Here is a 15,289-nt window from a genome sequence, read left to right on the forward strand (position 1 = left end):
CCGCCCTCCCATTTCCCATAGATATTGAGCACCGATAAGGTATCATGTCACGCAAGAACTGTTCTCCCTTCAACGGGCCTCGTCTAGACTTAACACATTCTTCGGGTGAATTTAAAATGAAAGGCACCAACTCAACACGGAGGGTCTGATGGAGATAACGGGCAGTTCAGACCCCGGGGGCGAGTGACTTTCCCTCTCCCTCTCCTTCCAGTCCCGCCCACGCGGGAGAAAAGGCGATTTCCGGGCTGGGCGGCCCAGGTCAGGACTCGGTGCTGCCGTCACCTGATCGGCAACGTGTTTCAATCAACAGTGTGTTCACCATCCCCCCAGGCCACCCATCGGAACGCTTCTAGGAGCGAACGGGTACACAACCAAGGACCAGCGTGATCGGGGCACCTCGAGTTTCCAGCCGCTGGAGCCCTCGGGGACGCGGTGAGCACCTGCGAGTCAGTCCTCGTCCCCTGCGTCGGGAACACGCTGAGTGGGAGACTGGTCCTCGCTGCGGTCTGCGGCTCTGCGTCCGTGTGGCTACGTGGCCGCCGCCGTCTGGGCAAGAGGAGGGAGGCGGTCCGGGGTCCGAGTTGTCCTTTGACGCACGAGAGCACAGGCAGAATTCAAATCCAAGTTTGTACGCACAGTCAGGTCCTCTCAGCAGCTGCGTCACTGACGTCCTCAATCCTCTGCCACTCACAGAAGCATCTGGGTTTCTGTCGTCTTCCGTCGGAGGCACCTGAGGACGAGGGCGCGTCCCCCGCGGCCATCACACCTCCGAGCTGTCACTGTGGCCGTGACAGCCTCGCGGGGGCATCATGGGCTCGCTGCTGCCCAAGGCCTGGGGGGCCCCCTTCCCGCTGGGGCCGCTCCTGCTCCGGCTCCTGCAGAGCATGACCAGGACGGCACTGAGGCCGAGGGCCAGCAGCCCTGCCGCGACGCTGCCCAGGACCACGGCCAGGCTGACCTCAGCGAGGGGGCCGCCGGGCGGCCAGGGCCGGGCGCTGTCGGCCGCCGCTCTGCCTTTGGGCACCTGCTTCTTGTGGGTTCGGTCCAGGGCAATGTGCTGGATGTTTGTTCCCCGGCTGTTCTCCACCCCGATGTCCCTCACCAGCGTGGGGGCGCTCCTGGTCCTCCGCCCGCTCCTGCCCGGGGCCCGGGGCCGGCCCGCGCTCACTACCGAGTGGTGCCGCTGCTCCACGCTTCTCTTGCCCACGCCACCGTGGATGCCCTCCTTGGATCTCACTGTGTAGATGGCGTGGAGGTACCACTCCCGGCCCACAGCGACCTAGAACACACAACTGCGTTCGTTAGAAAACTGTAACTGCGCAACTGACTCATGACCCTTTCCGAGAGACACGAGCGGCTGGGGTCGTGAACGCTGACCTCACCCAGCCCGCAGGGTTAAGGCACCTAGTGCCGTTGCACGGGGAGCATGTGGGACGCTTTCTGTGAAGTATTTTGTGCAACGACTGAGGAGGGTGTGCGGGTCCACGTCTGGTCGTCAGCCACTTGCAGCCCCAGAGTGTCAGAGCCACGAAGAACCCCAGACGTCTAACGCACCACGAACTCACAGCAGCTGCGTAATGTGCTTCCTGTCACTCCCTCAACTCTGAGTGGCAGAGGCGGGACTAGAACTCAGACTTTGGGACCCCAGGCTCTTTGCTAGTGTGTCCTGCTGCGTGTTTCCCTGTAACAGCAGAGAAAACGTCTGCTTTCCCAGGGCCAGTGACAAGGAGGGGTTTTCTGATGGCTCTCGGAAGCCTCCGGGGTCAAACAGAGAAGGTCAGATGCTCTGGGAGTGAACGGAAATAACAGAAACAAAAAACATGCCTGCTTCTACTTCAAACGACAAATGTGCCACCCCAAGCTTCTCTCTTCAGGTTGAACAAGGGTGATATGTTTCTCCAACCCATTCTGTCTGCACGATTTTTAGTAACTATCCTAAAAAGGGCAGCGTCCCCAAGGATTCATGGGGACACATCTCTGCTTTTGTCCTATTTGTCTGCTCCCTGTGGTTTTGGTTGCCTGCGTCCCTTTTCACTGCCCACCCATAGGTGACAGTTTTCTCTCCTGGTTTGCAGCGTCTCTGGGGGCAGAGATTACGTGCTGTGCACACCTGTCTGTCTGAGTCCCGCAGTGCACACTCGATCACGTTAATCAAAGCGGTCACAGGAAGTCAACGGGAAGGAAGTTCTGGATAAGAGAAGCGGCGCTCCCACCCACCAGACTGAGATTTATTCTGCGCTGAATAAGGGTCTTCACTGCACACTGACTTAGAGAAATATAATACATGAATAAAAATAATAAGAGCGGCTAGAGGGTACGGAGTGCTCACCAGGTGCCCCGTGTGGTTGGTTGTGATTTCCCTGCGCGATTCAAATGCAATGTAGCTACTGCTGCCACTGACAACCGAGACCCCCGGGTGGCTTGCCGGGGGGCCCCAGCTGCTGTCCGTGACCTTGTTCTCGGCCCACCTGAAAGAGCGGCGTCGAGTCCACTTTAAATCCATCCGATCCAGGCTGATTCACTAAGAGGACAGCTTCCGGGTCATCCTCTGCCAGCTTGGCATTAAACAGAATGTTCCCGAAACTGGTGGCTTGTGTCTCCGGCTGCGCTTTGTCCTGGAAGCAATGAAGAAAAGGAGGGTTGGTGTCAGACAGGCCCCCACGGGCACGCGCGGATGCGTCCCTGTCAGTCGCGTGAAGGTGCGGACAAGCCCAGACTGTCCCCGCTTAGCTTCCCGTGGAAAGACGCTGCTGTGTTAAAGTAGGAGGCAAAGCGCTTAACTCTGAACACGTCCCTAGGTCATGGTTTGCGCCAAAGCACTCACCCCAGTTTAAAACATTTAGTTTTCCGTTGCGAGGGAAGTTCAACGTTACGTGGGTTTCGGGCTGCGGCAGAGCGATCAGACATTTCTGTATCTTACAACCCCGCTCCTCCGGTGGGGGGGCTGCACAGCCAAGATTTCCTCCCCTAGTCTTCGCTCCGCGGGACGATGCTCAACCCACGGAGCTGCACCGGCCAGGGCACCTTCCCTACCCCTAACCGCCGCCCACGGGCACGGGACCAGCCGGTCTGCGTCCCCTCCCCTCGCCCGGCCTCCGTGCGGCCTCCTCCTCAGGTCCTTCGCTGCAGTAGTTTTGTCCCGCCGGCCTTCTCGGGTTCTCAGGGGGACCGTTCTACAAGTCACGGTCGTTTGATGGGGTCGCGGGAGGAGGGCGCCCAGCGCCGACCCCCCTACCCCGACGGGAGTGCCCGCTTACCACGATTTTGAATCTGTGCAGCAGGGACGCGGAGTCCGCCAGGCAGCCGTACTCGGCGTCCCGTGGGCTGTACTTGGGGACGTAGCCATCGGCGCCCGAGCACAGGAACACCTTCTCGATGCTGCAGTGGAAGGAGTCCCCCAGGTTCTGGACGGGGTCCACCATGACGCGGCCGTAGATCACGTCACCTGAAACGGGCACGCGAGGGTCACCGCTGGGCTGCGGTCAGCTGTGTGTGTGTGGGACACGCAAACAATTTCTGACGTTTTCTTCTCTTCTTTTTCTTTTTAAAAAGATTTTATTTATTTATCTTTAGAGAGACGGGAAGGGAGGGAGAAGGAGGGACAGAAACCTCACTGTGTGGTTGCCTCTCGCACGCCCTCCTGGGGACCTGACCTGCAGCCCACGCCTGGGCCCTGACTGGGAATCGAACCGGCGCCCCTTTGGTTCACAGGCCGGTGCTCAGTCCACGGGGCCACACCAGTCAGGGCTCCTTCTCTTTCTAATGTGGCATCAAATGCTGAAGACCTTCTAGCGTTCGCTCCCGGCTCTGGTTTGCACGCCACCCCCCACCCCAGGCCTGAGACATGACCTCTTTGCAGAAGGACCACGAGCGATGGAACTCGTGTGGACCCCCACGTGACCAGCCAGCAGTGGAGACAACCTCAGGTCTGGCCATCACAGCCCGCGCAGGGAAAGTCTGGTTTATTGATGTTAGTTGGCAAATGCAGACTGATATGTTATAAAACAACACTAAAAAAACCCTCAAGGAAACAAAACTAACGAGTGAGCAGAATAGAACCAGAGGCGTGAAAACAGGGAGCAGCCTGACAAGGACCAGAGGGGAGGGGGGCGGGGAGAAGTGGGGAGAGAAAAGGGAGGGTCTGGGCAAGGAACTAACGTGAATGACCCAATGGGGTGGGGACTGACCGTGGGAGCGGGGGCAGGTGGGCAGGGCGAGGAGAGCAATGGGGAAATTTAATAGAGCAGTTGTAATAGAAAAATAGTTTTTAAAATGTCAGTGGGAAGCGGAATCAATGCCGTCTGACTGTGAAGAGAGTTTAAGAGGTCCCAGGGGCTCAGGCACCCGTCTCGCATCCATGCTGAGCTCCAACCCTACGCACTGGAAACCCTGTGACATGCAGAACAAGAAAGTCACAGTGTGGCCCACGAGCCGGGGCCCACGCCACGCAGCTGCGGTATTTGAGTCTGTAAAACCTGAAAATACATTCAAGAAAAAAAAAAATCCCAACTTATTCCCCAAACCCCTTAAGCAAGGAAAAGAGGTTAATGTCTCCAGAACTAAAATCACCCAGGAACGTATACGAGGCCCCACCACGGGGGTAAAGACCCGGTTCTGGTCTCAAAACCGGACCAGAGGCTGTGAGTTTTCCCTTAAACACAATCCCAGTGAAGCAAAGCACAGGGTGTCGCAGACAGAGCAGACCCGTTTGCCAAGCGATACCTTCTGCGAAGGCCACATCGCTCTCCTGGCCGAATCCCATGGACCCGTCAGACAGCCAGAGGCTCTTCTTGGAGAGCAGGTACATCTGGGTGTTCAAGCTGAACTCCGCTGCCACCGGGTCGCTGACCTGAAACCAAGCACAGAAGTCCTCTGACGGGTGCTGACTGTTCCGGCGGCGCACACACACATTACTCATGGGTGCACACATGTGCTGTACAGGACATGTAACATCTAAACACAGCACTGTGATCCCTCTCTTATTGTGGGTCTTATGTTCTGGACCCCCTGTGATAGGTGTTATTCTACACTCTTAAACCTACGTCACTTTAACAACACACGTGTACAGCACTGCAAAATCCTGCGATAGAGCGAAAAATGCGCAATAACTAAATATAATATTTAAAAAAATCCTGCGATACAGTGAGGCCGCGATAAGTGAGCCGCGATATAGAGAGGGACGACTGTACTGTGATTTTCAGGTTCCTCCAAACCAACTTAGGGAATCGTCACACTGGGTTTGTCCTCGAGGAGAAAACTGGCCAGGTGACGTTGCTTCTTGAAGGAGCCTGGAGAGCACAGCTTGAGCTCATCGCCACTGGGTCGTCGGGCACACAGGGGACTTATAAATGTCTCGGTCGGTGGCAGGACAACGTTTGGCATAAACTCCTGGACTCAAAGTGCCATCACATTTCTTTTAATATGTGGCAATTAGGCGCTTTGAGGTGGCGTTACTCTTCTTGAAGACCGAAACCAAGATGAAGACTTGCAAACTGGGGAAAATCCCCACATCTCTAAGGCTGCAAACTCCGGGAAGAGACAGGAAAACACTAACCCTTCATACTCTTCTATTATGGATTTTATAGGCTGAACCCACAATGGATAAATGGCAGCCCTCCCTTCCCTCCCTCCTTCTTTCTGTCCTTCCTTCCTTCCTTCCTTCCTTCCTTCCTTCCCTCCCTCCCTTCCTACCTGTCTGACTTCCTTCTTTCCCCCAGGACACAGGAATCCAAGTCTTTGTGTGAAATTCCCCCCCTCCCATAAAAGCAAACCAAACAAAGACCAAAGTGGGATTCTACAAGTCCCGGGAAAATGACCCTCGGAGACACACCTGCTGGAATCGGATGTCGAGGTCAAAGGTGACAGGCTCCCTGGGGTTGCAGGCGCCGGGCAGGTGGTAGCCCTGGTGCGGGGGGGTGGTGCAGGGCAGCAGTGTCACCGTGTAGGTGCCTGAGTAGTCACGCACCTGTGGGGAGAAGGAGGACACGGGCCATGGCGGGTGTGGCCCGAGGTCCCGGGAGGGGAGGGCGAGGTAGGAGCCTCGGTCACTTACTGCAAAGTCGGACACGAAGCTCCACTGCTGGACGGGCTGGCTGTAGGTTGGCTCGCTGCGTATGAGGCGCAGGGAGAAGGTCAGGCCTGGATGGTCCGCTGACGTGACCCCTGAGCTTGCGAAGGAGGCTGGAAAGGTGCCAGGAACAGCCACGCGGAGCGGTTAGAAGAGGGCGCGACAGTGGAGAGCCGTCCAAGTACCTTCTGGTACATCATTGGCTTTTATGTGGATAAAAGCCTACAGGTAGCCGGGCCGTTGGTCCCACTTGGCAGAGAGAGGCCCTGGCTGGCTCTCCCGAGACCCCACCGTGAGGTCTGGACCTTCGGATTCCTGGCTCCGCGCTTTCCCACAAGGGTCACTGTGCAGAAAGGCTCCCTTCCCGAGAGGCCAGCCGGGCACCAAAGCCCAAGGGGAGGCCGCTGCTGTGCCCAAAGCGGTAGCTGAGCTCCCCAGCCTGTGGCATCCACGCCGCGGGGCAAACCCGGCTCCCACGCGGAGCCTCATTTTACGACGGTTGCCTGCGGCCCCGTCCAAACCCAGGTTCAGTTTATTAGGAAGGCAGACACGTGGACGGGAGCCGTGAAGGCTACAGAATCCTCACTTCCCAGAACTGTAAATTATAATAAAAAGTGCTTTTTGTTTTTTGTTTGGTTCTGCACGTCCTATAGCACAGTCTCATAAAAATACAACAAACACTTTCCTGTTCCCGAATGCTCTGCCCTCCTCTTTCCTCTGTGGCGCGCTCCCGCCCAGAAAAGCAAGGCCATAGGAGGCTGCGAGGCAACTCTTTTTCCTGCCAACCTGGCGGGATTCGGCACAGCAGTAAATTATGCACCGTTTTAATAACCCAGAGTCAAAGAAAAGATTTTGTAATGAAACATTCTGTATGCCAAATAAGGCTTTGAAATAGAGTTTTAGTGGCTGCCCCCTTATTGATGTGCAGGTCAGTCCCCCAGGCGGTAAAATGACATGGCCCATTACAAAAGGGAGTTAGTTAACAGGCCTGAAGCCTGAGGACCCCAGGGAAGTGACAGTCTGGCTCCACGAAAGGGCTCATGCAGCACCTAGAAAACAGTTGTGAACGCAGAGGTTCTTGCCGAACAAAAGAATTAAAATCCGATTATCTGTGCACGGTGGAACGGATGCATGCTCTTTATCTACGGAAAACATCACCTAAAATAAGCTCAGGAGAGTTCCCTGTTAGATTAGCTTTAATCATGTTGTTTTTTTCTCTAAAAGTCACCCCGATGATGAGGACTTGGTCACGATGAGCGGCTGTAGCCCAGCGATGATCAAGCCTTCAGGTCGGTAATCGCACCCACGGGATTCCTTTGCGTGAAGGGCTCCCGGGCTCGCGAGGCAGCTTGACCAACGTGCGCGTGTGTGGAAGTGCTGGCCCCAGGCATTGGCTGTGGCGATTTTATCCCAAAGCTACCTCATATCACCGGCTATTCTTGTGTAATTGAATATGAAAATGAAATAATTTACAATTTTTTTTTACAAAATCCTACATTACTCTCAGTTTTAAGTGTCGTATAAGCTCACGCGAGGGCAAACACGAGTTAGCTCATTATCGGTCAACAGCGTCTGGGCCTGAAAACGCGAGTGTTCTCGCGACCGGTCATCAGTGCGCTGGTGAGGAGCGCGGCTTACCGGGGTGAGACAGCACAAAGGAGCCGTGGAACTGCGCCTCCGTCTTGAAGTTCACGACCAAGCAGCCGTCCGCGCCGATGCGCATGCTGGTTGGATACAGAGAGCCTGCAGGGGGCACATCGCGGGCAAGAGTGGAAACGTTGGTGACCAGGGACTGTTCCCGGGTGGGGTGTCTTCCTAAAGTGGGTTCCCATTCACCTCATCTTTGAGCATCTAGCCAGAGGGGCATTAGCAGGAGAGGCAGGAGATGAAATACGGAATCTAATCTGGAGTAGCTTTTCAGGGTGAACACAGTGCCTTACACGTGGCTTTCAGGGACCTTTAATTGGTTTAAGGCAGCAGATTTTAGATGGAACTACGGGGAGAATTTTCCCTCCGGCTCATAAAAAGTAACGCGGGCAGGAAGCTCAGACATTCACGGACCCGAGGCAGAGGTATTGGCCTGAGGAGAGACAGGGCTCGCTCTCTGTCAGTCTGCTTCATCCTCGGGGACTTGGAATTATGATTCTGAGGTTGCAACAGAGTTGTGCGGATGCTTATGGGCCCCGTAGTTAGTGGCACTTACCACCGTTATTCCAAAACATTCTGCGGAAGTATCACAGAACAACGGGACTTCAAAACAGAAGGAGCAGTCTCCCTTTCCAGGGAAACTGAGTGCCATGAAGGTTAAGCAAGTGGTCAGGCCCACACAGCTGGTTAGCTGGAGAGCCGGAATCAGGACCCAGGACTATACAACGTGCCTCCCATTTTCAGAAACAAAGAGGCGTAACTTTCCCCCCTCGGTTAATTCTGTATTTTCGATTAGAACGCCCTCTCCCCATTTTTCTAGACTCTAGGGAAATATATAGACTGTGTCGTTGTCTCACATAGATATCCTGTCATTGGTCACCTAGAATGAACTACGAGGGTTAAATATCCATGAGATGGAGGTATTGGATTTAACAGGCATGGATTACGCAAAACTCGAGGCACTGATGGATTTACTTAAAAGTTTTCTCATGACAAAAATAAAATCACCTGAAAATGTGAAACATAAAAATAAATACCCGCCAAAGTTGCTTCTACTGCTTTTAGCTACCGTGGCCCTGCCTCTCTGGTAATTCCCACAGGTGTGCATCGCACAGGTGCGCGTCCCGCAGGTGCCGTCCCGCAGGTGCGCGTCCCGCAGGTGAGCGTCCCAGGTGTGCGACCCACCTTGCAGCTCCGCCCCCGGGGGGCTGCCGATGCCCTCGTCCCACAGGATGGCAGTGTCGTACACGAACGTGAGCCGCAGCTCGGCCTTAAGGTCGAAGTGCTGCCAGCCACCCGTGCCCGCGGGGGAGTGGAACAGGTAGGACACGTACAGAGGGACCCGCAGCGTCACGTAGGACTGCACGAGGTTCAAGACCTGCGAGAGGAAACGGAATCTATCAGTGTGCGCCGTGTGGCTTGCTGCGGGAGCCCCGCTGGGTACGAGCTGTGTCCTTCCGCGTCGGCCTGGAGCAGGAGAAACAACGTTCACTTCCAAGCGATTAAACGGTTGCTGCTCTACCTCCTTCCTTTGCGACACCGACTACGGAGCAGCAACGCCTAAGAGAAGGGGCGTTATTTTGAGCTACTAGACGTACATGGCCTTGGAGTTCCCTAGCAGCTTTCCCATCGAGTGCGCAGACCCTGCCGTCCACTGACGGCGGACACACAATGGGACTGAAGGCATTTGTGCGACTTTGCACACTGGTCCCTCTCGGGAATTCCCATCCCCATGAGCAGCTGATCCCTGCATCGCCCCGTCCCCTGCAGGTGCTGGGAAGCCACTAGCTCACTCTGGGTCTCTATGGATCCGCCTGTTCTGGACATTTCCTATCAAGGGAACCACACTTCACGTGGCCTTTTGGGACGGCTTCTTTCTGTGAGCATGCTGGCTTCAATGCGCGTCCACGCCATAGCAGGCGGCGATACTTCTATTACTGGGCGATTATGAATAATATGGTTATAAGGTACTTTTAAAATTATTATGTAGATGATGAGAAAGCAGGCAGGCTCTGGAAGCAGCTATAATCAGTTGAAATGAAGTATCTTACTTAACATTTATTTATACTTTCCTCTTTTTGGTATTTTGCTGGTGGGCTGGGGGGGTCAGGGAGAATAAAGCGATATTTGCTCATTACACACCTACCACGTTTCAGACATTGTAATAGGTTCACATGAAAGTTGTACATGATTTTCGCTCTGCCCCATAATTATATTTGTATGAATATGTGGAGGATTAGATGACGGATGAAGAGAGGACAGCAGAAGGAGGGAGGGAGGCAATTTTCCGTGGAAGCCACCCCATATCCACGTAATTGAGTACAGAAGTGAAACAGTGTAACGCACTTCAGTGTATACTTTACTTATACAGAATGAGCTGGAATGGAACTTTGTGCATATCTTCTCTATACGTTTTAATAATTTTTTGGTATGATAAACTGTATAGCAATCGCCTCCATGCAATGGTACACATAGGTTTTGCAAATACACCTGATTTTGCAAATACAGCTGGTTTCACTGTGCTTTCCTTTTGAGGAGCATGCTCTATGTGTTCCAGGTGGATTCTTTTTCACACCAGTGACTATTTTTTCTAAAACGTGGTCTCAGTTGTCCTGAAAGCCTGAGTGGTGAATCGATGGAAGGAGCTCTGTGAGAGGCACCAGATGAAGTGCCGGGTTCTGGGCTGCATTCCCTTGAATCAGCAGCTGTCCGTTCCTAGCCACTTCTAGCAGAAATTTTTTGTATCCTATTTTATTTAGAAAATTGTAATTACAGTAAATTTTGAATGCGCTGAATAAGGCGCAATGGATCAGAAAGAAAGCTACTTTTTTATATACCACTTCATACTTTTTTGAAAGATACTGCTGTTCGCCAAGTACCGGTCCGCGTGGCCGACTCCTTCCGTGTGTTCGTGGGGATCTAACACGCACGCAGGCTGACCTGTGTCTTCCGCAGAATTCCTCTCCCGCTTTCCGGTGGGTTTCACAGAGGCATCGTGAATAGTTGGTGTCATAGTCACTAGTCTTTTGTCTTCCCATGATATAAGAACAATGGGTCCTTTCTGTAAAAATGTCATTTCCCCTCTCTGAAGGTTCTTTGACTTTGAGTACCTTTGGCGAACCGCGGTTCTCCCTTATGGTACCATAGATCCATGTTTTCTTTTCTGATTCTTTTCTGATAATGTTTCAGCTGTAGGAACGCTATTATAATAATTGTCTTGATATACATGGTGCCAAGAATCACGGCATGGCTCTAAGACCGATAACACAGTTTCTTGTAGCCCTTTGCCTTCACCCGAATAGACCTCGAAGTTGCAAGCGTAACCAGTCTCACTTTCACAAAACGTTCTCACGAAGATCCCGTATTTTGTTATCTTTGCCGGATTGTACGTTCTGAAGTTGATACGTCCTCTTCATGTCGGGGTAACTCCTGTTTAGGTAAATACAAAGGCTGGAATTTTGGAATAAAGTAACCCAAAGGAGGTCTAATTTTATAGTTTGTCTTCACTAGATTTATTTTGTGAATTATCATTAAGATGGAAAAATGTAAGAATTTTCTCAAACCTCTTCCTGCTCATAGTTTTAGGAAATATTGATGCTTCAACCAAAGGGTCCATTGACCAGTAATGTCTCCAATGGGATTTTTAGTTTGTCCCATCAACATCAATGAACTGAGAAACTTCTTTATGTCGCTAGTGGTAACTTCCGTCCATGCTAAAGCTCTGGCAGAGTTTTTATAAAATTGTTCCATTTGGCAATGGTATAAATTGGTTTGAGAAACAACTAAATAAAAAAAAATCAATATCAAAAAGTAACTCCGTCACTTCACTGATGCTCTGTGGATCACTAGGTTCAACAGTTACACCAGAAGTATTTGAATAACCCTCCAAAGTTGGTGTAATGTCATTTTCAATCTACTCTTCTTCAAAATCACTTTCACTTCCAGATTCTATAACATTTCCTTTTTGCCCTTTTGGTGGTCTAATATCAGATTGATAACTGTCTTCCGATAAACTATCAGTTTCCAAATCACTACAATATATTTCAAAATCAATTGGACAATCAGATAACGCATCTGCATAGAATTCATTGAAAAACTTCCCTGTCACGATCCATCATGATTGAAATTTTTGTAATACTAAAATTGTGACAAAAACCTAAAATCAAGAAAAGTAATTTTGTTTATAATAAAGTGAACATGACCGAACAAGATGAAGAAAGATTTTACAATGTCCTGTATTACCCTGAATCTGAGGAACTGAAACAGCTAATGCAGGTGCAAAGATGAGCTACCCTGTGACCAGGCCACAACGTTTGGGCACAAAAACATGAGTTAACCCCCCCCCTCCTGCATTGACGGGACCTCAGGACCCTCGAGCGCAGACTCCACAGCAAGAGTCTGGCCGGCCACGGCAAAGCAAAGAAGAAAAATAATGAACTTAAATTAGTAGAGAAACTGTGATTTAAAAACCCAGCAAAGGATAACAGGTCTAGCTGAGCATTTCACGGTAAGAGCTGGCCAGAGAGAGGAACACAGCAGAGGGGCAGGATCCGCACGGAAAATGCCCTTGGTACACTGGAGGTAACCCGGGCAGATGTGGGCAGATGTCACGGGACAGGCTGAAGCAGGTGCGCGCACGGTTTTCAGAAAGCAGGCTGTCTGCGTTGTACACATAAAAGGTAGAGAATGTATGCTCTGAAGACTACTTAGGGTTGCCATCTTTATAATGTCATAGCAGGTTCAGAGCATTGCTAAAAAGATGCATCTATTTTGACACAATGTTCCAGAAACACACCTGGACTTTCCCACCGCCCGTGGCGACTATTTGGTCCTTCTTGTACTGAATGACCTATATCACCAAGAGGCAAGACTGGGGTTGGGATTCCGCCCAAACCTACGCAACTGGACAGATCAGCGTGTTCCCCGCGGCCCCGGCTCAGACGCGGGAAGCCCTACCTGCCCGTCGGTGCCCACGGAGCCCCCGCAGTCGGTGAGGAGCTCTGACATGTCGTAGTAGCTCACGAACTCCCACAGGCAGGCCTCGAGGTCCAGGTGGCGGTAGAAGCGCAGGGTGCTGGCCCCTCGGAGGGACGGGCTGTACTGGTAAGGGTAAGTCTCGCCGCCGACTCCCGGGTTCTTGGTGGCCTCGGTCAAAAACCCGTGCTGCGTCCTGACCTCCGTGAAATCCAGGAGATTCGAGCACTTATGGTTGCCGGCCCGCGTGCCGTCGGGGCTGAGGGTGAGCTCGAAGTTGGACAGCTCCTTCGTGGAGATCACAGGGAGCATGCCTGCGAGGAATCAGGGTCATGGTCACCGCTCCTGCCCGCGCGCAGGCCCAGTGCGCTGCCTAATCCCCGTGTCTCTAGACAAGTCTCAGAAGGCGCCGACTGCAGAGCGGGATCCTGGGCTTTCTCCGGAGAGTGATAACGTTAAATGACTGTCATAACAATACTAAGACTTTCCTGCCTTTCCCTCCCTGTTCTCTCGCTGCTGTAGGCCCGTCGTTGCCTGGCGGGTCTCTCCTCTGCTCTCTGCCGCCCTGGGCCACATGCCTGCGGGGAACCTACACGCAAACCTGGCCCCAGCGAGACGCTGTGGAGAGGGACAGCGTCCTGTCAGCCTAACGCCGTCCCCCGACCCGCACACGCGTGGGTTTGTCAGACAGACAAAGCTTTTTATGAGGAAGGCGGTGTCTGCCTGTGGTTCCTGAGAGCACCCACTGCTTCCTCTCCTCAGCCTCTTAAACTACAGCCGACAGCCGGGTAATGGCTGCCGTTCGCTTCAGGCCTACGGTGACTCGAGCGGAACACAACTTGGAAACGGGGAAGAACGTTCGCAAAGTGCGGATAAAGCTGCCGACGCACGCATCCCGCCACACGCCCCTCCCTGGAGAGAAGGAGCGCACAACAGAATCCTGTCGGTGGCATTTCTAAGTCTATTTTGTTACCTAGGAGAAGTCTCCGTTCTTGCAACAACTACCGGGAGGGATTCCCTCCGACTGCAGCTACGGAACCGCAGACACAGGTGGGAGGGCAGCCACGGCAGCCTGGCGCGCGTCGCTGGACGTGCAAGCCCACGGCGGACCTGTGCTCGCTCAGAAACGCCAGCGCGTGCACCAAGGCTTTGGCCCGTCGCGTTTGGACGTGTGTCCAGTTCATCTGACGTTGTGAACGCACCGGGCAGAAAGAAAGCAGGGACGCTGGAACTACGCGGAGAGGCTGGAAGCTTCTGCCACGGAGTGAGCAGCGGCCATCCGCCCGGTTGTCTAGGGCCGTCGGTCAGACAACCCAGGCAGCGAGGAGCCCAGACGCCGCCCGGGATCTGCTCCCTGTCACCTACCGTCTGTGTGCGGCATCATGACGGCGAGCCTGACGAGGTTGGCGTGCTCGGGGTCCTCAGCACCCACGTAGCGCAGCTTGGCCGAGAACGGCTCCGCGCCCACCATCCCCGGCGCGCGCGGCTGACAGAGGCCTGGAACGGACGCATTTGTGTTAAGGGCAGACAGCGGACTGCGCCTAAAGGGGCGTTTTTAAAAGGCTCCGTTCCCTTTCCGCGTACTTGACGATCCCCTCTGCACCAAGGCATGGCCCAGGGTGGACACTGTTGGGACGCGGAAGATCGTGGCGTGAGGAGTGGTCACAACAGCGCAGGGGCTACTTCTTAGCATCGTGGGTATTGTATAAAGTTTGAGAAAAAACGGTTGTTGTTCAATGTGATTTACCATGTGCTGAACATTCGAGGGTGGGAACGTGTTCACAAAACCATTTTAACATCATGTATGGACAGACACAGTGGGAACCACTGACAGGCAACAGAAAAAGTATAATTCAAGTGAATTTGACGTCTACTCTAGAATAATATACTTGTCGCTAGTTGTGAAATATACTCATTTGTGAGCTGATAAAACTAAAAATGCACTCATTTTTGAAACAAAGACTAAAGTCTCTTTAGAATCAGTGAAATGTACAGTATTCTCTCTGTATGTAATTTCTTGCAATATATAAGTTATAACTCATTCTCTCTCTCTCTCTCTGCGACCCTCAAGAATTTTGATGTGAAAACCTTCCTCCAGTGTTTGCTGTGAAAGAATTTTGATGTTTTCATGTTAATGTCATGGAGGAGACCAAGGTGCTAAATTACAAGGTCAAGACAGCTTCGAATATATAAGTTCCTTCTTAGTTGTATAAAACCAGGTATTTATGAGGTTAGGAGTAAAATCAGAGGCAGGCTTCTGCACCTGAGCTATTTTATTAATGGAAGGGCTCATCGTGAGGCATTGTTTAACTTTTAAAAATCCTCACTCAAGGACATGCCTATTGATTTTAGAGTGAGGTGAGGGGAGGGAGAGAAACACTGATCGGTGCCTCTTGTCCCTGCCCTGAGCGGGAATCAAACCTACAGCCCTCTGGTTTACGGAACGATGTTCCAACCAACTGAGCCACACCGGCCAGGGCCACTTGTTTTTTAAATTACAGCACAAAGCCCCGATGTGCCAGCAAAAACTCAGGTGCATGACAGGTGAGTTAAAAATGTGGAATGAATAAATATTTGTTTTCTAATGAATATAAAAAAACC

General features: G+C 52.5%; 1 protein-coding gene across 1 annotated transcript in view; it reads right to left on the reverse strand.

The window, feature by feature from the left end:
* Positions 1-562: 562 nt before the first annotated feature.
* The window catches only part of FREM2 (FRAS1 related extracellular matrix 2), an 80,319-nt gene continuing 65,592 nt past the window's right edge, over positions 563-15,289 (reverse strand). The window contains exons 15-24 of the mRNA XM_090258320.1: positions 14,054-14,185; positions 12,671-13,002; positions 8,900-9,092; positions 7,706-7,810; positions 6,053-6,180; positions 5,831-5,965; positions 4,723-4,849; positions 3,258-3,445; positions 2,469-2,615; positions 563-1,279 (exon numbers count right to left, since the gene is read on the reverse strand). Of these exons, the coding sequence (XP_090114446.1) occupies positions 761-1,279; positions 2,469-2,615; positions 3,258-3,445; positions 4,723-4,849; positions 5,831-5,965; positions 6,053-6,180; positions 7,706-7,810; positions 8,900-9,092; positions 12,671-13,002; positions 14,054-14,185 (2,006 nt within the window). The 3' untranslated portion in view covers positions 563-760. The remainder of the gene's footprint in view (positions 1,280-2,468; positions 2,616-3,257; positions 3,446-4,722; positions 4,850-5,830; positions 5,966-6,052; positions 6,181-7,705; positions 7,811-8,899; positions 9,093-12,670; positions 13,003-14,053; positions 14,186-15,289) is intronic.

This window comes from Furipterus horrens, unplaced genomic scaffold, assembly GCF_987537825.1.
Source record: "Furipterus horrens unplaced genomic scaffold, mFurHor1.1.pri manual_scaffold_12, whole genome shotgun sequence".
Lineage (NCBI taxonomy): Eukaryota > Metazoa > Chordata > Mammalia > Chiroptera > Furipteridae > Furipterus > Furipterus horrens.